General features: G+C 48.2%; 1 protein-coding gene across 1 annotated transcript in view; it reads left to right on the top strand.

The window, feature by feature from the left end:
- Positions 1-23992, top strand: part of DNER (delta/notch like EGF repeat containing) — a 493185-nt gene that overhangs the window by 454012 nt on the left and 15181 nt on the right. Inside the window, exons 10-12 of the mRNA XM_063915606.1 lie at positions 9041-9154; positions 10075-10206; positions 14278-14524. Coding sequence (XP_063771676.1) covers positions 9041-9154; positions 10075-10206; positions 14278-14524 — 493 coding nt within the window. The remainder of the gene's footprint in view (positions 1-9040; positions 9155-10074; positions 10207-14277; positions 14525-23992) is intronic.

The following is a 23992-nucleotide window of genomic DNA, read 5'->3' as shown; positions in this document are numbered from 1 at the left end:
TGAGGTTACCTTGTCAGTCTGCCTATCATTCAAAGTCTGGAGGATTCCGTTTCTCTCAGCTGTTCGTTTGTTCAACTCTGCATTTAACCCATTCATCACCTTGTCTTCTACTACAGTTTCACAGTGATCTCCGGAACCCGCAAGTAACCCAATTCAGTACTTTTATTTGCTATGTTGTCATTACAAGGATAATTCATCACAGTCTCTCAGTTAACTCTCAAAACTCCATTGCCAATTCTTACAGTTAATTCTCCATGTCTGCATTAACCAGTTAAACACAATCTGCAGTTCAGCATCAAAGCTTGTTTATATTTGCTATGTTGTCATAACAAGGATAATTCATCACAGTCTCTCAGTTAACTCTCAAAACTCCATTGCCAATTCTTACAGTTAATTCTCCATGTCTGCATTAACCAGTTAAACACAATCTGCAGTTCAGCATCAAAGCTTGTTTATATTTGCTATGTTGTCATAACAAGGATAATTCTTCACAGTCTCTCAGTTAACTCTCAAAACTCCATTGCAAATCCTTACAGTTATCTCTTCATGTCTGCATTATCCAGTTAATCACATTCTGCAGTTCAGCATCAAAGCTTGTTTATATTTGGACAATCCAACAGTTATTCATCAGCTTGTTTTGCATATGTTTCCATGAACATTTCTTTTATTTATTTTTGAGTTTTCTCTTGCATATTATTCCTGCAATACTTCAGTATAATATGATGATTAACAACTTGTCAGTTAACCCTTTACTGAATTGTTATTTTGAATAAATATATGAATCGGAACTTTCTTCGTCCTCCCTGCTTTCTTCATAGCCCAGCACCTACACCTGTGGTTGGTCCCGGGTTAACGGATTCACAAAAACACCCGGACCTGACAGTAAGCACTGGCCACATGGATCCGTCAAGTGACCAATTCGCAGGAGGCGGTGCTACGTCAGATATCCTTTCCCGTCTGGAAAACCAGGAGTCTATACAGACACAAATAGTGCAGTTTATGCAAACTATGGCAGACCGTTTAGAGACTCTTCATACGGCTATTAAAACGTCCCAAGTCCAGATTCTAACCCCGGATGTCCCAGTTACCACTACAGCTTCTCCTGTGACGCTGCCTACGTCCCGCTTGCAGTTACCCTCTCCGAGTAAGTTTGACGGAACTCCAAAACTTTGCAGAGGATTCCTGAATCAATGCGAGATCCAGTTTGAACTGATGTCTGCCAGTTTCCCATCAGCTCGTTCTAAGGTTGCATATATTATTGCCCTCCTCTCCGGTCAGGCTCTGGAGTGGGCATCACCATTATGGGAGAGAGGTGATCCTATCCTCTCTAATTACAAAGAGTTCGTATCTTCCTTCCGGAGAATCTTTGACGAACCAGGCAGGACCACCTCAGCATCCTTGGAGATTCTCCGTCTACGTCAAGGTTTACGTCCTGTCAGTCAATATATTATTCAGTTTCGCACGTTGTCTTCAGAGTTAAACTGGAATGAGGAGGCCCTGATCGCCGCGTTTTGGAATGGACTTTCAGAAAGAATCAAGGATGATTTAACTATCCGGGATGTGCCAATTAAACTGGATGAATTGATTTCTCTCTGTAACAAACTTGACCTACGCTACAGGGAGCGATGTTTAGAGAAATCCAGGGCAGAGCGATCCAGTCCACGTGATCATCCTAGACCTCGACAAGATTCTTCATCACAGTCTCTAGTAATGACTGAAGAACCTATGCAGATTGGGCGCTCTCGCCTCACAGAGGAGGAACGACTTCGTCGTCGACAGGGTAACCTCTGCATGTACTGTGGGTCCTCCGAACATTTAGTTAAATTTTGCAAACTCCGACTGGGAAACTCTCGCCTCCTAGCTTATTCAAGAGAGGTTAAGCTAGGAGTTACTTTAGAATCACGTTCTGGGAAAGAGCCGACCTTGTCTATTCAATTAGAAGTTCCAAGTTCTACAGTGAAAGTTTCAGCTCTCCTAGATTCCGGGGCAGCCGAGAACTTCATCTCCTCAGCCTTTGTCATACGGTCTAAAGTTCAAACCATGCCTCTGGAAGCAGCAGTTGCCGTTACAGCAGTGGATGGAAGTCGAATTCCAGATGGTATAATTACTCATCGAACCGTATGTCTCAAGATGAAAGTTGGTGAGCTCCATTCCGAATACCTCTCCTTCTACGTGATTCCCAAAGCCTCTCAAGATGTGATACTTGGTTTACCTTGGCTGCAGAAACATAATCCTCAACTTAATTGGCAAACCATGGAAGTCCTTTCATGGGGTAAATCTTGTACCAAGGACTGTGTAGCTACAATTGTACCTCTTCGGTCAATTAGCCTTTCCGATCTACCTCCGGTGTATCAATCCCTTGCGGATGTTTCCAGTAAGCAAGCAGCAGACTCTCTACCTCCTCATCGTGAATGGGACTGCCCAGTCGTCCTGGTTCCGGGCAAGACCCCTCCTAGGGGACAAATTCATCCGCTATCCATCCCAGAGACGCGAGCTTTCCGGGATTGGTCCACTCCTACAACTCTCAAGGGGATTCAGCGATTTCTTGGCTTTGCTAATTTCTATAGGAGATTCATTAAGAATTATTCTACGTTAGCTGCTCCTATCACAGCCCTAACTCGCAAGGGAGCAAATCCTACGAATTGGTCTTCTGAAGCAATCAAAGCCTTCTCTGATTTAAAGCAAGCCTTTGTGTCAGCCCCCATTCTTCGACAGCCTGATTTGAATCGTCCCTTTCTACTAGAGGTGCATGCATCTACAGAAGCAGTAGGAGCTGTGTTGTCACAAGTCTTTGAAGATAAAAAGGTCCATCCCTGCGGATATTTCTCCCGTAAGTTCCTCCCGGCAGAACGTAATTATGCAATCGGTGAGCAAGAGTTACTTGCCTTTAAGTTGGCATTTGAGGAGTGGAGATACCTTCTAGAAGGAGCTCAACATCGCATTACAGTTTATACTGATCATAAGAATCTTCTGTATCTGCAGTCAGCTCAGTGTTTGAATCCACGACAAGCTCGATGGGCGCTTTTCTTCTCACGATTTGATTTCAAACTCACCTATCGTCCAGGGTCTCAGAACAAAAAGGCAGATGCCCTTTCCCGGTCCTTTGCTTCTTCTGAATTAAATGATGCTACCACGAATCAAGCCATTGTGAATCCTACGTCCTTTTTAATGACTCGAACCTCTCCAGTTCCTCCGCCTGGCAAGACCTTTGTCGCCACAAGTCTCCGAAAACGGCTGCTTACCTGGGCTCACTCCTCTTCCTTCATGGGTCATCCTGGGGTTCTAAAGACTCTCAAATTTATTCAACAGTCTTATTGGTGGCCACGTCTCAAAGCCGATGTCCAAGAGTTTATAGCAGCATGTCCTAAATGTGCCCAACATAAGAGTCCAAGAAGTTCTCCACCAGGGTTTCATCCATTGCCAGCCCTAGAGGTTCCAGCAGCAGATCAAGAGCTTCAACGTCTATCTAGCATCTGAAGTTGTGTACGTAAGTCCTTGGTCAAAACTTTCGCTCGTTATAAATCTTTTGTAGATAGAAAACGTAAAACTGTACCGAATTACAAAGTGGGAGACCAAGTTTGGATTTCTACGCGCAATCTCAAGTTCAAAGTTCCTTCTAAGAAATTTGCTCCCAAGTTCATTGGTCCATTTCCCATTGTAAAGGTACTCAACCCTGTGTCATACAAAGTCAAGTTGCCACCGTCTTTGAGAATTCCTAACGCCTTTCATACATCTTTACTGAAGCCTTTGATTCTCAATAAGTTCCGTACTACCCAGTCCAAATCTCCTAAAGTTCACTCTTTGCAGAATGAGGAATTTGAAGTTAAAGAGATTGTGGACTTACGTTTCCGATATGGACGTTTACAGTTTCTGGTCGACTGGAAGGGTTACGGTCCGGAGGAGAGATCCTGGGTTTTCTCTGAAGATGTTCAAGCTCCAAGTCTGGTACAGAAATACTTCTCCAAAAATCCTGACAAGGTTCAAAGGTGTTCGGAGACCACCCGTAGAAGAGGGGGTACTGTCACGAACCGGTCTCTCACCTTTGCGGGTTCTGGGGTTCATCCGTTGCCAGTGCGGTTGCTCGCGGTGCTGTGCGCTCGTGTGGGGACACGGCGTGATCAATGGCACAGGTAATGCAGAGTCTGGGAACTGTGAGTGCGGGGACCAAATGGCCTAAGGCACTGCGGTGTGTCTGCTGTATAGGAGGTGGCCATGTTGGAGACCAAATAGCTAATACAGAGCACTTGTGAAAACACCTGTGGGCAGGTGTAAACCAATCCCGTGCTTGTGCTGCCTTTAAGTAGGCTGGGATTATGTTACTCTGGGCCAGTGCTTTGTTGTATCAAAGCTGTGCTCTAGCTCTGAGCTCTCTCCGTGCATTCCTGTGTGATTCCCGTGGTCCAGATATCGCCTCCGTTCCCAGAGGTCCGTCTGCAGCCTTCACTGCTGAAAGATCCACCGGCTCTCCGCTGTGCTGTCAGTTAATTGCACTCCTATTGGAAATAGTTGGATTCCCAGTGTCCTGCATGAGGTTACCTTGTCAGTCTGCCTATCATTCAAAGTCTGGAGGATTCCGTTTCTCTCAGCTGTTCGTTTGTTCAACTCTGCATTTAACCCATTCATCACCTTGTCTTCTACTACAGTTTCACAGTGATCTCCGGAACCCGCAAGTAACCCAATTCAGTACTTTTATTTGCTATGTTGTCATTACAAGGATAATTCATCACAGTCTCTCAGTTAACTCTCAAAACTCCATTGCCAATTCTTACAGTTAATTCTCCATGTCTGCATTAACCAGTTAAACACAATCTGCAGTTCAGCATCAAAGCTTGTTTATATTTGCTATGTTGTCATAACAAGGATAATTCATCACAGTCTCTCAGTTAACTCTCAAAACTCCATTGCCAATTCTTACAGTTAATTCTCCATGTCTGCATTAACCAGTTAAACACAATCTGCAGTTCAGCATCAAAGCTTGTTTATATTTGCTATGTTGTCATAACAAGGATAATTCTTCACAGTCTCTCAGTTAACTCTCAAAACTCCATTGCAAATCCTTACAGTTATCTCTTCATGTCTGCATTATCCAGTTAATCACATTCTGCAGTTCAGCATCAAAGCTTGTTTATATTTGGACAATCCAACAGTTATTCATCAGCTTGTTTTGCATATGTTTCCATGAACATTTCTTTTATTTATTTTTGAGTTTTCTCTTGCATATTATTCCTGCAATACTTCAGTATAATATGATGATTAACAACTTGTCAGTTAACCCTTTACTGAATTGTTATTTTGAATAAATATATGAATCGGAACTTTCTTCGTCCTCCCTGCTTTCTTCATAGCCCAGCACCTACACCTGTGGTTGGTCCCGGGTTAACGGATTCACAAAAACACCCGGACCTGACAATTCGGTTTTACTCGGTTTTACTCGGTTCTCAAAACCGAACCTTATTGGCTATCCAAAACACGTGACATCCGTGAGCCAATAAGATGTCGTTTTGAGAACCGAGTAAAACCGAGTAAAACCGAATCCGCTCATCTCTACAAAAAAGCCCATGCCCCCAATACACACAAACCTTGCACATTCTAGGTAAAACACCCACTTTAGGAAAAAATGACACCCCTTTTGATGTACTCGAATTGTGACTGTCCTTCCAAAACTGGAAGAGGTACAGTATGTTTTAAACCCCATGCCAACCAGAAAGGTGTGCTCCCATAGCGAGGCGCTCTCTGGCAGATTCAGAGGCAGCAAATTATTGGGAATTCAGCAGAAAAATGCATATTAGTATGTTTCAGTAATGTTCATGCTAGGCTGTTTTAGCAGGGCGCTGTGCCCTGTCCAATTTATAAAGGGCAAATGTGCCCTGGCCCTTTAGCGGCTTCCTGCATGCCTGCTCCGTGCTGCTGCTGTGTAAATAGATGCCATGAGCATCTATTCACATTAAATGGAGAGTTTGTGGGAAACCCTGCACCTCCGTAGGTGCTGAGCATGCCCCCATCAGTGACGCTGTTGGCTGGGGCACGCCCACATTAGTGAAACGCCCCCTTTTTGTGCGCTGCCTCCACAACCCCTGTGCCCTGTCTTCTTAGAATCCTAGCTGGAACACTACTTCAGTATTACAGTGAAACATTTCTACTGATTGAAGCTCCCTTGCCTTGAAAACTATTTCCATGGACGCTCTTTAGCGCTTTATGTCAGTGCTGGATATTTTAGGCATGGATAGACCACAATGGAATTGCTTTCATGACTGATCATGACAGGTAAAGCATTGACTTAAGGCAGTATTTCCCAAACCCAGTCCTCGTGGCCCACTGGTACTGGTACTAAGAATATCTGTGCATGAGTGCAGGTGGCTTAATTTTTACCTACGTCCGTTTGATTTAACAACCTGTGCTGAAGCAAAGATAGCCGTATGGTTGGACTGTGAGTTGGATTTGAGGGCTGGATTTGGGAAACACTCACTTAGGGGAAGCCATGCAAGTAGAGTTTTAAATAGTGACTGCACCTTTGATGGAAACAGAGCTTGGTGCCATGGTATCCTGGAGCAGTATGACTAGGCTCCGGCACCCCACACCCACCCCCTTCCGTCTGAAGTGTGCCCAGAGACAGGGCCGTAACTACTGTAGGTGTGTGCGGTGGGTGCACCGCACATAGCACTGCAGGGTAGGGGGGCGCTGTTGGCGGCACTTGTCAATTCTGTTTTAATTAGCTTCACTAGGAGATAACCCCCTTTTTGAAGCCCAGCATCTCCTGACTGCCCATCTCCTACCCTGACCCCTTCTGTCGCTTATAGCTATACAGCATTCATGAACTCAACTTAAAATTTCTTTGTTATTCATTGAGCTATCTGCCATTGCATAGAAAGGTAGGTCATTCAGGTAGAAAACCCTATTTGAAGCTTACCTTGTACTTTGTGAAAAAATTAAGTTTGTGGCTGAGCAGATCTATGTAGTGTGTGGCTGCAAGGGATTGGATGGGTGGCTGCACACTACATAGATCTGCTCAATTGCAATTCTGATTATTTTTTTTACAAGTACCAGTAGCTTTCTATAGTGTTCATAGTTTTTATGAAAGATCAAATAGCTCAATGAGTAGGGTGTTTGATTAGAATTCAACAGGTTTTAGGTTTGAATCCTGGGTATGGCAATATATTGAAATGTGTTATTTAATAAAGGGTATTGTAGCTGAATAACAGCAAGCTCTCAAGTTAAGTGCATGTATGTGGTATGAAGAGGATTTGTGTGAAAATCCATTTTCTTGCAGTGGTATATATATATATATATATATATATATATATATATATATATGCAAAAGCTCTCACTCACTCATCACTAATTCTATTACTTCTCGATATGTTAGGAAGCTCAAATTTAAAATAGGTATTCTTCAGGTGGGAAATAGGAAAACTACGTAATCTGACTTTTAATAAACCTCCTATAGATTGTAAACTTGTGAGCAGGGCCTTCCTACCTCTATGTCTGTCTGTTATTACCCATTTTGTCTTATCACTGTTGATTCCAATTGTAAAGCGCAACGGAATATGCTGCGCTATATAAGAAACTGTAAATAAATAAATAATAAATAAATAAATAGGAAAACTACGTAATTAGAATTTTAATTAACCTCCCCTAAGGGAATGAAAAGGGGTTGACATAATGACATCATTACCAATGCGTGACTTGTGTTGTGTGAACAATAACACCCAAACTGACAATCGGTTAAAAATTTGGATTGCACCTCCAGTATGTAGAATTTAAAAAAACGACAAAAATGGTCCTGTCACTTTTTACCGTATTTGCTACGGGTGCTCCTCGGGTAACGTCAAGAACCATGGATTAATATTTACTTACATTATGACATCTCAAATTCACATCTCTATAGATTTACCAAATTTTTAACACTGATTTATATGTACAACCGTGAAAATCAGAAACTCGGAAGAACGCGTAAAACAGCTAGTATACATGTATATATGTGTGTGTATATGTATACAGAGGGTTTTAGTGTTTCCTGAGTGTCTGTATGACATACAGTACAGACAGCTTGACCATTTTGTCCCTACACGATCTATAGAACAAACTGTTCCAAAATCCACAACACTGATTTACAGTTGATATCCAACCAGATACAGTTTATGATTTGTAACTCTTCCCTCCTGGTAATCATTATAGCAGAAGTCATTGGAATTGTCTGAGAATGTTTTCAATGTCTCTTATCATATGTCAGGACATATATTTTAACTTTGCATTTTTTAAGGTGGCCAGTACTGTGTTGTAACTAACATACTCGTATGCATTGTTGCCATAGTTACCAGACCCCAAAATAGCCCCATCCCTCTCTACACCATTATGTTTTCCCGTGTTATAGTGTCTGCTGTCCTGTTGTTTACAGTTCCAATTCATGCTCTTCTATATAATGGCCCCCATACACAGGTCCGACTTGTACACCCGACTTTCTTTGAAGCTCCCCGGCAGGGCTTCATACAATTTGGTACTTGATATATAATTTTTTACATGCGATAAATCGCATGCCATTTATCGCATGTAAAGGACTCCCGGGGTGCTACCGGCAGGGAACAGGCTGCGGTAGCAGCAGGAGGAAGCTTTCAAAACTCCTATTCAAATGAATGGACGGCCGCTGATTCATAGGGGTTTTGAAATCTCAGCCTCTCTCTCCAGCGTAGAAGGATAGGGGGGGTCACGGAGGCACAGAGTGGGGAGAGCACGGGATCGGATGTCAAACACATATCGGCCGGATCCGTCGGAATCGGATGAAAACAGGTCAAATCGGACCTGTGTATGGGGGCCTTTAGATGCCACCTGTTGGTATCCTATAACGGCTCTTATTGCTCTGTGCTGGTATCCAGCTGAGATGGGTTTAGTGGCAGTAACACCAGGCCCCTGACAATTGTAGACTGGCTGAAGACTAAAGCAGACACAATATGCTACACTGCTAAATCAGAATCTCTAGCAAACCAATAAATGAATAGCTCTTATTCACTGTTCCATGTTTATGCCATAAATTGTTGTGTTCCAGGCCGTCATTGTGAGCTGTACAAGGACCCGTGTGTGAATGTGAGCTGTCAGAATGGAGGGACTTGTGACAGTGAAGGTCTCAACGCTACCTGTGTATGTGCTTCTGGCTTTATCGGTGAGTTACTCTGGAGACATGTAGGTAAACCCCATGGAAGATGTAGTGGTCTATACATGAGCCGGTTATCTGTATCCAACTAGCGATGGCTTCTGTCAGCTTAGGCTATCTCCCAGTTACACCTTACCTCTCCGGGCCATTATTATAGATGAGCATGGTAACATTTTTCCATAAATACTCGTAGCAGCAATGGGCCTGGCAGTTACAAGTAGCCCATGTACACATACATTATTATACACTCCTTTATACTGTATTTTATACTCCTTTGTGATGCTCGCGGAAATACAAACTAATGTACGAGTGGCCCCCACAATCTGTGTACGAGTGGCCCCCACAATCTGTGTACAAGTTGCCCCCACAACCTGTGTACGAGTGGCCTTCACAACCTGTGTACGAGTGGCCTTCACAACCTGTGTACGAGTGGCCCTCACAACCTGTGTACTAGTGGTCCCCACAACCTGTGTACGAGTGGTCCCCACAACCTGTGTACAAGTGGCCCTCACAACCTGTGTACAAGTGGCCCTCACAACCTGTGGACGAGTGGCCCCCACAACCTGTGGACGAGTGGCCCCCACAACATGTGGATGAGCGTCCCCCACAACCTGTGGACGAGCAGCCCCCACAACCTGTGTACTAGCGGCCCCCACAACATGTGGATGAGCGTCCCCCACAACCTGTGGATGAGCGGCCCCCACAACCTGTGGACGAGCGTCCCCCACAACCTGTGGACGAGCAGCCCCCACAACCTGTGTATGAGCGGCCCCCACAAACTGTGTACGAGAGGCCCCCACAAACTGTGTATGAGCGTCCCCCACAAACTGTACGAGCATCCCCCACCAACTGTACAATTGCACTAATGTCACATGCATGTGTCCAGTTATTACCATACAGTGTGTATGTAATGTCTTATCTATTTTCAGGAGAGATGTGTGAGATCGATGTAAATGAGTGTGACAGTAACCCATGCCACCATTCTGGCACCTGCGTTGACCAACCCAATGGCTACATATGTCACTGCCCCCATGGGTGGGTTGGAGCCAACTGTGAGATCCGTAAGTATGAAGCATGGTAGATTGTCCACGTCAAGATGGCGGCAAGACTGACTTTATTGTCCAAGAAGCTAAAACTATTTGCTAACCGTTGGGATGAAAAACTAATTGGAAATATTGGTATGATTTCTGGAGTTGAAACAGCTTAAGCTGCCCACATGGGTACCCATATCATCCATGTTATGGCGTATTGGACCAATATGGCACATCGGAGCCCCATAAGTGACTAGCATGCTGGAGAAAAAGTTAATTCAAATCTGTCAGTTATCTCCGTGCATGTCTGATGTTGAGTTGGCCGTTGACTGCTGTCGCTGTGTGTGTTCACTTGCAGACTGTACTAAGGGCCTAATTCTGAGTTGATCGCAGCATCACGTTTGTTAGCAATTGGGCAAAACCATGTGCACTGCAGGGGGGGGCAGATATAACATGGTGCAGAGAGAGTTAGATTTGCGTGGGGTGTATTCAAACTGAAATCTAAATTGCAGTGTAAAAATAAAGCAGCCAGTATTTACCCTGCACAGAAACAAAATAACCTACCCAAATCTAACTCTTTCTGCACATGTTATATCTGCCTCCCCTGCAGTGCACATGGTTTTGCCCAACTGCTAAAAAATGTCCTGCTGCGATCAACTTGGAATTACCCCCTAAGATCCTAATTCAGCAGCAAAATTGTTCTCTAATGGGCAAAACCATGTGCACTGCAGGTGGGGCAGATATAACATGTGCAGAGAAATTTAGATTTGGCTGGGTTACTTTGTTTCTGTGCAGGGTAAATATTGGCTGCTTCATTTTTACACTGCAATTTAGATTTCAGTTTGAACACACCTAACCCAAATCTAAAACTATCTGCACATGATATATCTTTCTTACCACCCCCCCCCCCCCCGCGCACGCGCCCCCGCAGTGCACATTCCTCTTCCCCCCGCAGTGCACATGGTTTTGCCCATTAGAGAACAAATTTTCTGCTGGGTTCAGGTCTGAATCAGACCCTAAGTCATATGTTCCCACCAGCCAGAGTGTGGCTACACTGGAAATACAAATGCGGTTATTTTTACATCTCAACTCAATTCTTTAATTGTACAATATATATTAATGTGTATTTATAGTATTGTTGACTAGATAAGCTATAATAGGAAGAAACATAAAAGTGTAAATCCAAATGCAGAATCTCAGAAGCCAGGGGGTATATTTACTAAGCTCCCGATTTTGACCGAGATGCCGTTTTTTCTTCAAAGTGTCATCTCGGTTAATCTCGGTCATTTACTAAACACTAATCACGGCAGTGATGAGGGCATTCGTAATTTTTTGCTAGTTCAGGTAAAAAATTACGAATGAATACACCATCGGTCAAATTACGCCTGTTTAGATATGAATCTCGGTCATTTACTAAGAAGTGCAAAGCAAAAAAACACAAAACACTGCCGTGAAAAATTACAACTCGTAAAAAAGTCCTAAAAAAAAACAGACCTGCTTTTTTTTTCCGTGATTTGAGATGCATGCAGGGATCCATGAGATCCGTGCATGTATATCAGTGGGAAGGGGTGGGAAAGTGCTTATTTTTGCCAAAAAAATTGCGTGGGGTCCCCCCTCCTAAGCATAACCAGCCTCGGGCTCTTTGAGCCGATCCTGGTTGCAGAAATATGGGGAAAAAAATGACAGGGGTTCCCCCATATTTAAGCAACCAGCATCGGGCTCTGCGCCTGGTCCTGGTCCCAAAAATACGGGGGACAAAAAGAGTAGGGGTCCCCCGTATTTTTAAAACCAGCACCGGGCTCCACTAGCTGGACAGATAATGCCACAGCCGGGGGTCACTTTTATACAGCGCCCTGCGGCCGTGGCATCAAAAATCCAACTAGTCACCCCTGGCCGGGGTACCCTGGGGGAGTGGGAACCCCTTCAATCAAGGGGTCCCCCCCCCCAGCCACCCAAGGGCCAGGGGTGAAGCCCGAGGCTGTCCCCCCCCCATCCAATGGGCTGCGGATGGGAGGGCTGATAGCCTTTGTTGTAAAATAAAAGATATTGTTTTTAGTAGCAGTACTACAAGTCCCAGCAAGCCTCCCCCGCATGCTGGTACTTGGAGAACCACAAGTACCAGCATGCGGCGGAAAAACGGGCCCGCTGGTACCTGTAGTACTACCACTAAAAAAATACCCAAAAAAACACAAGACACACACACCGTGAAAGTATAATTTTATTACATACTTACACACATACATACATACATACTTACCTTATGTTCTCACGCAGGTCGGTCCTCTTCTCCAGTAGAATCCAAGGGCTACCTGTTGAAGAAATTCTACTCACCAGATCCATGGGTCCAGGCTCCTCGGCAAATCCAGGGTTAATCCACGTACTTGAATAAAAAAAAAAAACGGTGTCCCGACCACGAACTGAAAGGGGACCCATGTTTGCACATGGGTCACCTTCCCACGAATGCCAGAAACCCACTTTGACTTCTGTCTAAGTGGGTTTCTTCAGCCAATCAGGGAGTGCCACGTTGTAGCACTCTCCTGATCAGCTGTGTGCTGCTGTCCTCACTGACAGGCGGCACACGGCAGTGTTACAATGTAGCGCCTATGCGCTCCATTGTAACCAATGCTGGGAACTTTCTGCTCAGCGGTGACGTCACTTTAGGTCAACCGCAGGGCAGAAAGTTCCCATCATTGGTTACAATGTAGCGCATAGGCGCTACATTGTAACACTGCCGCGTGCTGCCTGTCAGTGAGGACAGCAGCACACAGCTGATCAGGAGAGTGCTACAACGTGGCACTCCCTGATTGGCTGAAGAAACCCACTTAGACAGAAGTCAAAGTGGGTTTCTGGCATTCGTGGGAAGGTGACCCATGTGCAAACATGGGTCCCCTTTCAGTTCGTGGTCGGGACACCGTTTTTTTTTATTTATTCAAGTACGTGGATTAACCCTGGATTTGCCGAGGAGCCTGGACCCATGGATCTGGTGAGTAGAATTTCTTCAACAGGTAGCCCTTGGATTCTACTGGAGAAGAGGACCGACCTGCGTGAGAACATAAGGTAAGTATGTATGTATGTGTGCATGTATGTAATAAAATTATACTTTCACGGTGTGTGTGTCTTGTGTTTTTTTGGGTATTTTTTTAGTGGTAGTACTACAGGTACCAGCGGGCCCGTTTTTCCGCCGCATGCTGGTACTTGTGGTTCTCCAAGTACCAGCATGCGGGGGAGGCTTGCTGGGACTTGTAGTACTGCTACTAAAAACAATATCTTTTCATTATCACAAATGGCTATCAGCCTCCCCATCCGCAGCCCATTGGATGGGGGGGGACAGCCTCGGGCTTCACCCCTGGCCCTTGGGTGGCTGGGGGGGGGGGACCCCTTGATTGAAGGGGTCCCCACTCCCCCAGGGTACCCCGGCCAGGGGTGACTAGTTGGATTTTTGATGCCACGGCCGCAGGGCGCTGTATAAAAGTGACCCCCGGCTGTGGCATTATCTGTCCAGCTAGTGGAGCCCGGTGCTGGTTTTAAAAATACGGGGGACCCCTACTCTTTTTGTCCCCCGTATTTTTGGAACCAGGACCAGGCGCAGAGCCCGATGCTGGTTGCTTAAATATGGGGGAACCCCTGTCAATTTTTCCCCCATATTTCTGCAACCAGGATCGGCTCAAAGAGCCCGAGGCTGGTTATGCTTAGGAGGGGGGACCCCACGCATTTTTTTGGGGGATTTTACATTGTTTAATTAAAAAAAAAAAAAATAAGAACCCCAGCACGGATCACACAGATCCGGCCGAGATTGATTGTAAAAAAAAACGGCAGTGTTTTGCTAATCACTGCCGTAAAAATAGGTAAAAAAAAACGAATGACATCGACATCGGAAGCAAAGAAAAATACGAATACGACAGCTTAGTAAATCCATCGTAATCAATTCAAAAAGTTGCAGTTTTACACTGTCGATGTCATTCGTGATTGAACTTTGACCTATTTTCGGAAATTACGAATCTTAGTAAATATACCCCCAGGTGTATATAGAGCTACATAGAATGTTCTTCTGTGGCACACATGGTGAATTGAAAAAGTTTCTCTGTTCCTTTTTGCGTGCAGACTTGCAATGGAAGGCCGGCCATATGGCAGAGAGTCTAACCAACATGCCCCGGCATTCACTCTACATCATTATAGGAGCACTGTGCGTGGCCTTCGTCCTCATGCTAATCATACTTATCGTGGGGATCTGCAGAATCAGCCGCATTGAGTATCAAGGATCTTCTCGCCCTGCCTATGAGGAATTCTACAACTGCAGGAGCATTGACAGCGAGTTCAGTAGCGCCATTGCATCAATTCGCCACGCGCGGTGAGTAGGATGAGTCAGGCGAGGGAAACGGGTCATTGTTTTTTTAATCAAGTATTGTTTTGTTTTATTTTATTGTTTTCAGCTTATAGCTCAAACAAACATAGAAACACAATCCCCAGAAGATGCAATAAAATAGTCCAATACAATGTAGTTTTCAGTATTTTGATCAGAGAACATTTATTTTACATAAACAATAGTGATAAGTGCACATAGTTCCCAACAGGCAGCAACTGTCACATGTTTGGAGGTTTATTTACACCGCAGCACTGTAGTACGAGCGTCCCCCACAACCTGTCTACGTGCGTCCCCCACAACCTGTGTACGAGCGGCCCCCACAAACTGTGTATGAGCGTCCCCCACAACCTGTGTATGAGCGGCCCCACAACCTGTGTACGAGCGGCCCCCACAACCTGTGTATGAGCGTCCCCCACAACCTGTGTACGAGCGCCCCCCACAACCTGTGTACGAGCGCCCCCCACAACCTGTGTATGAGCGGCCCCCACAACCTGTGTACGAGCGACCCCACAACCTGTGTACAAGCGGCCCCCACAACCTGTGTACGAGCGGCCCCCACAAACTGTGTATGAGCATCCCCAACATACTGTACGAGCATCCCCCCATAAACTGTGTATGAGCGTCCCCCATAAAATGTGTATGAGCGTCCCCCACAAACTGTGTATGAGCGTCCCCCACAAACTGTGTATGAGCGTCCCCCACAAACTGTGTATGAGCATCCCCCATAAACTGTGTATGAGCGTCCCCCATAAAATGTGTATGAGCGTCCCCCACAAACTGTGTATGAGCATCCCCCATAAACTGTGTATGAGCATCCCCCATAAACTGTGTATGAGCGTCCCCCATAAAATGTGTATGAGCTTCCCCAAACAAACTGTGTATGAGCATCCCCCACCAACTGTGTATGAGCGTCCCCCACAAACTGTGTATGAGGGTCCCCCACAAACTGTGTATGAGCGTCCCCCACAAACTGTGTATGAGCGTCCCCCACAAACTGTGTATGCGCGTCCCCCACAAACTGTGTATGAGCGTCCCCCACCAACTGTGTATGAGCGTCCCCCACCAACTGTGTATGAGCGTCCCCCACAAACTGTATATGAGGGTCCCCCACAAACTGTGTATGAGCGTCCCCCACAAACTGTATGAGCGTCCCCCACAAACTGTGTATGGGCGTCCCCCACAAACTGTGTATGAGCGTCCCCCATAAACTGTGTATGAGCATCCCCCACCAACTGTGTATAAGCGTCCCCCACAAACGGTGTATGAGCGTCCCCCATAAACTGTGTATGAGCGACCCCCACAAACTGTGTATGAGCATCCCCCATAAACTGTGTATGAGCGTCCCCCATAAAATGTGTATGAGCTTCCCCAAACAAACTGTGTATGAGCATCCCCCACCAACTGTGTATGAGCGTCCCCCACAAACTGTGTATGAGGGTCCCCCACAAACTGTGTATGAGCGTCCCCCACAAACTGTGTATGCGCGTCCCCCACAAACTGTGTATGAGCGTCCCCCACCAACTGTGTATGAGCGTCTCCCACCAACTGTGTATGAGGGTCCCCCACAAACTGTGTATGAGGGTCCCCCACAAACTGTGTATGAGGGTCCCCCACAAACTGTGTATGAGCGTCCCCCACAAACTGTGTATGAGCGTCCCCCACAAACTGTGTATGGGCATCCCCCACAAACTGTATGAGCGTCCCCCATAAACTGTGTATGAGCATCCCCCACAGACTGTGTATAAGCGTTTCCCACAAACTGTGTATGAGCGTCCCCCACAAACTGTGTATGAGCGTCCCCCACCAACTGTGTATGAGCGTCCCCCACCAACTGTGTATGAGCGTCCCCCATAAACTGTGTATGAGCGTTCTCCACAAACTGTGTATGAGCGTCCCCCACACACTGTGTATGAGCGTCCCCCACACACTGTGTATGAGCGTCCCCCACACACTGTGTATGAGCGTCCCCCACAAACTGTGTATGCTCGTCCAACACCAACTGTGTATGAGCGTCCCCCACAAACTGGCGTATGAGCGTCCCCCACAAACTGTGTATGAGGGTCCCCGATAAAATGTGTATGAGTGTCCCCCATAAACTGTGTATGAGCGTCCCCCAGAAACTGTGTATGAGGGTCCCCCACAAACTGTGTATGAGCGTACCCCACAAACTGTGTATGGGCGTCCCCCACAAACTGTGTATGAGCGTCCCCCACCAACTGTGTATGAGCGTCCCCCACCAACTGTGTATGAGCGTCCCCCACAAACTGTGTATGAGGGTCCCCCACAAACTGTGTATGAGCGTCCCCCACAAACTGTGTATGAGCGTCCCCCACAAACTGTGTATGCGCGTCCCCCACAAACTGTGTATGAGCGTCCCCCACCAACTGTGTATGAGCGTCCCCCACCAACTGTGTATGAGCGTCCCCCACAAACTGTGTATGAGGGTCCCCCACAAACTGTGTATGAGCGTCCCCCACAAACTGTATGAGCGTCCCCCACAAACTGTGTATGGGCGTCCCCCACAAACTGTGTATGAGCGTCCTCCATAAACTGTGTATGAGCATCCCCCACCAACTGTGTATAAGCGTCCCCCACAAACGGTGTATGAGCGTCCCCCATAAACTGTGTATGAGCGACCCCCAAAAACTGTGTATGAGCATCCCCCATAAACTGTGTATGAGCGTCCCCCATAAAATGTGTATGAGCTTCCCCAAACAAACTGTGTATGAGCATCCCCCACCAACTGTGTATGCGCGTCCCCCACAAACTGTACGAGCGTCCCCCACAAACTGTGTATGGGCGTCCCCCACAAACTGTGTATGATCGTCCCCCATAAACTGTATGAGCATCCCCCACCAACTGTGTATAAGCGTCCCCCACAAACGGTGTATGAGCGTCCCCCATAAACTGTGTATGAGCGACCCCCACAAACTGTGTATGAGCATCCCCCATAAACTGTGTATGAGCGTCCCCCATAAAATGAGTATGAGCTTCCCCAAACAAACTGTGTATGAGCATCCCCCACCAACTATGTATGAGCGTCCCCCACAAACTGTGTATGAGGGTCCCCCACAAACTGTGTATGAGCGTCCCCCACAAACTGTGTATGCGTGTCCCCCACAAACTGTGTATGAGCGTCCCCCACCAACTGTGTATGAGGGTCCCCCACAAACTGTGTATGAGCGTCCCCCACAAACTGTATGAGGGTCCCCCACAAACTGTGTATGAGCGTCCCCCACAAACTGTGTATGAGCGTCCCCCATAAACTGTGTATGAGCATCCCCCACAGACTGTGTATAAGCGTCCCCCACAAACTGTGTATGAGCGTCCCCCATAAACTGTGTATGAGCGTCCCCCACCAACTGTGTATGAGCGTCCCCCACCAACTGTGTATGAGCGTCCCCCATAAACTGTGTATGAGCGTTCTCCACAAACTGTGTATGAGCGTCCCCCACACACTGTGTATGAGCGTCCCCCACACACTGTGTATGAGCGTCCCCCACACACTGTGTATGAGCGTCCCCCACAAACTGTGTATGCTCGTCCAACACCAACTGTGTATGAGCGTCCCCCACAAACTGGCGTATGAGCGTCCCCCACAAACTGTGTATGAGGGTCCCCCATAAAATGTGTATGAGTGTCCCCCATAAACTGTGTATAAGCGTCCCCCTGAAACTGTGTATGAGGGTCCCCCACAAACTGTGTGAGTGTCCCCCACAAACTGTGTATGATCGTCCCCACAAACTGTATGAGCGTCCCCCACAAACTGTATGAGCGTCCCCCACAAACTGTATGAGCGTCCCCCACAAACTGTATGAGCGTCCCCCACAAACTGTGAATGAGGGTCCCCCACAAACTGTGTATGAGCGTCCCCCACAAACTTTGTATGAGCGTCCCCCACAAACTTTGTATGAGCGTCCCCCACCAACTGTGTATGAGCGTCCCCCACCAACTGTGTATGCGTGTCCCCCACCAACTGTGTATGAGCGTCCCCCACCAACTGTGTATGAGCGTCCCCCACCAACTGTGTATGAGCGTCCCCCACAAACTGTGTATGAGGGTCCCCCACAAACTGTGTATGAGCGTCCCCCACAAACTGTGTATGAGCGTCCCCCACAAACTGTGTATGCGCGTCCCCCACAAACTGTGTATGAGGGTCCCCCACAAACTGTGTATGAGGGTCCCCCACAAACTGTGTATGAGCGTCCCCCACAAACTGTGTATGAGCGTCCCCCACAAACTGTGTATGAGCGTCCCCCACAAACTGTATGAGCGTCCCCCACCAACTGTGTATGAGCGTCCCCCCACAAACTGTGTATGAGGGTCCCCCACAAACTGTGTATGAGCGTCCCCCCACAAACTGTGTATGAGGGTCCCCCACAAACTGTGTATGAGCGTCCCCCACAAACTGTGTATGAGCGTCCCCCACCAACTGTATATGAGCGTCCCCCACCAACTGTGTATGAGCGTCCCCCACAAACTGTATGAGGGTCCCCCACAAACTGTGTATGCGCGTCCCCCCACCAACTGTGTATGAGCGTCCCCCACAACCTGTGTATGAGCGTCCCCCACAAACTGTACGAGCACCCCCCACAAACTGTGTATGAGCGTCCCCCACCAACTGTGTTTGAGCGTCCCCCACAAACTGTGTATGGGCGTCCCCCACAAACTGTGTATGTGCGTCCCCCATAAACTGTGTATGAGCATCCCCCACTAACTGTGTATGGGCGTCCCCCACAAACTGTGAATGAGCGTCCCCCACAAACTGTGTATGAGGGTCCCCCACTAACTGTGTATGAGCGTCCCCCACAAACTGTGTATGCGCGTCCCCCACAAGCTGTGTATGAGCGTCCCCCACCAACTGTGTATGAGCATCCCCCACCAACTGTGTATGAGCGTCCCCCACAAACTGTGTATGAGGGTCCCCCACAAACTGTGTATGAGCGTCCCCCACAAACTGTGTATGAGCGTCCCCCACAAACTGTGTATGGGCATCCCCCACAAACTGTGTATGAGCGTCCCCCATAAACTGTGTATGAGCGTTCTCCACAAACTGTGTATGAGCGTCCCCCATAAACTGTGTATGAGCGTCCCCCATAAACTGTGTATGAGCGTCCCCCACCAACTGTGTATGAGCGTCCCCCATAAACTGTGTATGAGCATTCTCCACAAACTGTGTATGAGCATCCCCCACCAACTGTGTATAAGCGTCCCCCACAAACTGTGTATGAGCGTCCCCCACAAACTGTGTATGAGCATCCCCCACCAACTGTGTATGAGCGTCCCCCATAAACTGTGTATGAGCGTTCTCCACAAACTGTGTATGAGCGTCCCACACAAACTGTGTATGAGCGTCCCCCACACACTGTGTATGAGCGTCCCCCACACACTGTGTATGAGCGACCCCACAGACTGTGTATGCGCATCCCACACCAACTGTGTATGAGCGTCCCCCACAAACTGGCGTATGAGCGTCCCCCACAAACTGTGTATGAGGGTCCCCCATAAAATGTGTATGAGCGTCCCCCACCAACTGTGTATGAGCGTCCCCCACAAACTGTGTATGAGGGTCCCCCACAAACTGTGTATGAGCGTCCCCCACAAACTGTGTATGAGCGTCCCCCACAAACTGTGTATGCGCGTCCCCCACAAACTGTGTATGCGCGTCCCCCACAAACTGTGTATGAGCGTCCCCCACCAACTGTGTATGAGCGTCCCCCAACTGTGTATGCGCGTCCCCCACAAACTGTGTATGAGCGTCCCCCACAAACTGTGTATGAGCGTCCCCCACCAACTGTGTATGAGCGTCCCCCAACTGTGTATGCGCATCCCCCACAAACTGTGTATGAGCGTCCCCCACAAACTGTGTATGAGCGTCCCCCACCAACTGTGTATGAGCGTCCCCCCACAAACTGTGTATGAGGGTCCCCCATAAACTGTGTATGAGCATCCCCCACCAACTGTGTATAAGCGTCCCCCACAAACGGTGTATGAGCGTCCTCCATAAACTGTGTATGAGCGACCCCTAAAAACTGTGTATGAGCATCCCCCATAAACTGTGTATGAGCGTCCCCCATAAAATGTGTATGAGCTTCCCCAAACAAACTGTGTATGAGCATCCCCCACCAACTGTGTATGCGCGTCCCCCACAAACTGTATGAGCGTCCCCCACAAACTGTGTATGGGCGTCCCCCACAAACTGTGTATGAGCGTCCCCCATAAACTGTGTATGAGCATCCCCCACCAACTGTGTATAAGCGTCCCCCACAAACGGTGTATGAGCGTCCCCCATAAACTGTGTATGAGCGACCCCCACAAACTGTGTATGAGCATCCCCCATAAACTGTGTATGAGCGTCCCCCATAAAATGTGTATGAGCTTCCCCAAACAAACTGTGTATGAGCATCCCCCACCAACTATGTATGAGCGTCCCCCACAAACTGTGTATGAGGGTCCCCCACAAACTGTGTATGAGCGTCCCCCACAAACTGTGTATGCGTGTCCCCCACAAACTGTGTATGAGCGTCCCCCACCAACTGTGTATGAGCGTCCCCCACCAACTGTGTATGAGGGTCCCCCACAAACTGTGTATGAGGGTCCCCCACAAACTGTGTATGAGGGTCCCCCACAAACTGTGTATGAGCGTCCCCCACAAACTGTGTATGAGCGTCCCCCATAAACTGTGTATGAGCATCCCCCACAGACTGTGTATAAGCGTCCCCCACAAACTGTGTATGAGCGTCCCCCATAAACTGTGTATGAGCGTCCCCCACCAACTGTGTATGAGCGTCCCCCACCAACACAGCCACAAACTGTGTATGCTCGTCCAACACCAACTGTGTATGAGCGTCCCCCACAAACTGGCGTATGAGCGTCCCCCACAAACTGTGTATGAGGGTCCCCCATAAAATGTGTATGAGTGTCCCCCATAAACTGTGTATAAGCGTCCCCCAGAAACTGTGTATGAGGGTCCCCCACAAACTGTGTATGAGTGTCCCCCACAAACTGTGTATGATCGTCCCCACAAACTGTATGAGCGTCCCCCACAAACTGTATGAGCGTCCCCCACAAACTGTGAATGAGGGTCCCCCACAAACTGTGTATGAGCGTCCCCCACAAACTGTGTATGAGCGTCCCCCACCAACTGTGTATGAGCGTCCCCCACCAACTGTGTTTGCGTGTCCCCCACAAACTGTCTATGAGCGTCCCCCACCAACTGTGTATGAGCGTCCCCCACCAACTGTGTATGAGCGTCCCCCACAAACTGTGTATGAGGGTCCCCCACAAACTGTGTATGCGCGTCCCCCACAAACTGTGTATGAGGGTCCCCCACAAACTGTGTATGAGGGTCCCCCACAAACTGTGTATGAGCGTCCCCCACAAACTGTGTATGAGCGTCCCCCACCAACTGTGTATGCGCGTCCCCCACAAACTGTGTATGAGCGTCCCCCACAAACTGTATGAGCGTCCCCCACCAACTGTGTATGAGCGTCCCCCCACAAACTGTGTATGAGGGTCCCCCAAAAACTGTGTATGAGCGTCCCCCCACAAACTGTGTATGAGGGTCCCCCACAAACTGTGTATGAGCGTCCCCCACAAACTGTGTATGAGCGTCCCCCACCAACTGTATATGAGCGTCCCCCACCAACTGTGTATGAGCGTCCCCCACAAACTGTATGAGGGTCCCCCACAAACTGTGTATGCGCGTCCCCCCACCAACTGTGTATGAGCGTCCCCCACAACCTGTGTATGAGCGTCCCCCACAAACTGTACGAGCACCCCCCACAAACTGTGTATGAGCGTCCCCCACAAACTGGCGTATGAGCATCCCCCACAAACTGTGTATGAGGGTCCCCCATAAAATGTGTATGAGTGTCCCCCATAAACTGTGTATGAGCGTCCCCCACAAACTGTGTATGAGCGTCCCCCACAAACTGTGTGTATGATCGTCCCCACAAACTGTATGAGCGTCCCCCACAAACTGTATGAGCGTCCCCCACAAACTGTGTATGAGCACCCCCCACAAACTGTATGAGCGTCCCTCACCAACTGTGTATGAGCGTCCCCCACAAACTGTGTATGAGGGTCCCCCACAAACTGTGTATGAGCGTCCCCCACAAACTGTGTATGAGCGTCCCCCACAAACTGTGTATGGGCGTCCCCCACAAACTGTGTATGAGCGTCCCCCACAAACGGTGTATGAGCGTCCCCCATAAACTGTGTATGAGCGTCCCCCACAAACTGTGTATGAGCATCCCCCATAAAATGTGTATGAGCTTCCCCAAACAAACTGTGTATGAGCGTCCCCCACAAACTGTGTATGAGGGTCCCCCACTAACTGTGTATGAGCGTCCCCCACAAACTGTGTATGCGCGCCCCCCACAAGCTGTGTATGAGCGTCCCCCACCAACTGTGTATGAGCATCCCCCACCAACTGTGTATGAGCGTCCCCCACAAACTGTGTATGAGGGTCCCCCACAAACTGTGTATGAGCGTCCCCCACAAACTGTGTATGGGCATCCCCCACAAACTGTGTATGAGCGTCCCCCATAAACTGTGTATGAGCGTTCTCCACAAGCTGTGTATGAGCGTCCCCCATAAACTGTGTATGAGCGTCCCCCATAAACTGTGTATGAGCGTCCCCCATAAACTGTGTATGAGCGTCCCCCACAAACTGTGTATGAGCGTCCCCCACCAACTGTGTATGAGCGTCCCCCATAAACTGTGTATGAGCATCCCCCACCAACTGTGTATGAGCGTCCCCCACAAACTGTATGAGGGTCCCCCACAAACTGTGTATGAGCGTCCCCCACAAACTGTGTATGGGCATCCCCCACAAACTGTGTATGAGCGTCCCCCATAAACTGTGTATGAGCGTTCTCCACAAGCTGTGTATGAGCGTCCCCCATAAACTGTGTATGAGCGTCCCCCATAAACTGTGTATGAGCGTCCCCCATAAACTGTGTATGAGCGTTCTCCACAAACTGTGTATGAGCGTCCCCCACCAACTGTATATGAGCGTCCCCCACCAACTGTGTATGAGCGTCCCCCACAAACTGTATGAGGGTCCCCCACAAACTGTGTATGCGCGTCCCCCCACCAACTGTGTATGAGCGTCCCCCACAACCTGTGTATGAGCGTCCCCCACAAACTGTACGAGCACCCCCCACAAACTGTGTATGAGCGTCCCCCACAAACTGGCGTATGAGCATCCCCCACAAACTGTGTATGAGGGTCCCCCATAAAATGTGTATGAGTGTCCCCCATAAACTGTGTATGAGCGTCCCCCACAAACTGTGTATGAGCGTCCCCCACAAACTGTGTGTATGATCGTCCCCACAAACTGTATGAGCGTCCCCCACAAACTGTATGAGCGTCCCCCACAAACTGTGTATGAGCACCCCCCACAAACTGTATGAGCGTCCCTCACCAACTGTGTATGAGCGTCCCCCA

This window comes from Pseudophryne corroboree, chromosome 4, assembly GCF_028390025.1.
Source record: "Pseudophryne corroboree isolate aPseCor3 chromosome 4, aPseCor3.hap2, whole genome shotgun sequence".
In the NCBI taxonomy this organism is placed as follows: domain Eukaryota; kingdom Metazoa; phylum Chordata; class Amphibia; order Anura; family Myobatrachidae; genus Pseudophryne; species Pseudophryne corroboree.
Note: the sequence above shows the minus strand (reverse complement) of the source record. Positions and strands in the feature narration are given on the sequence as shown.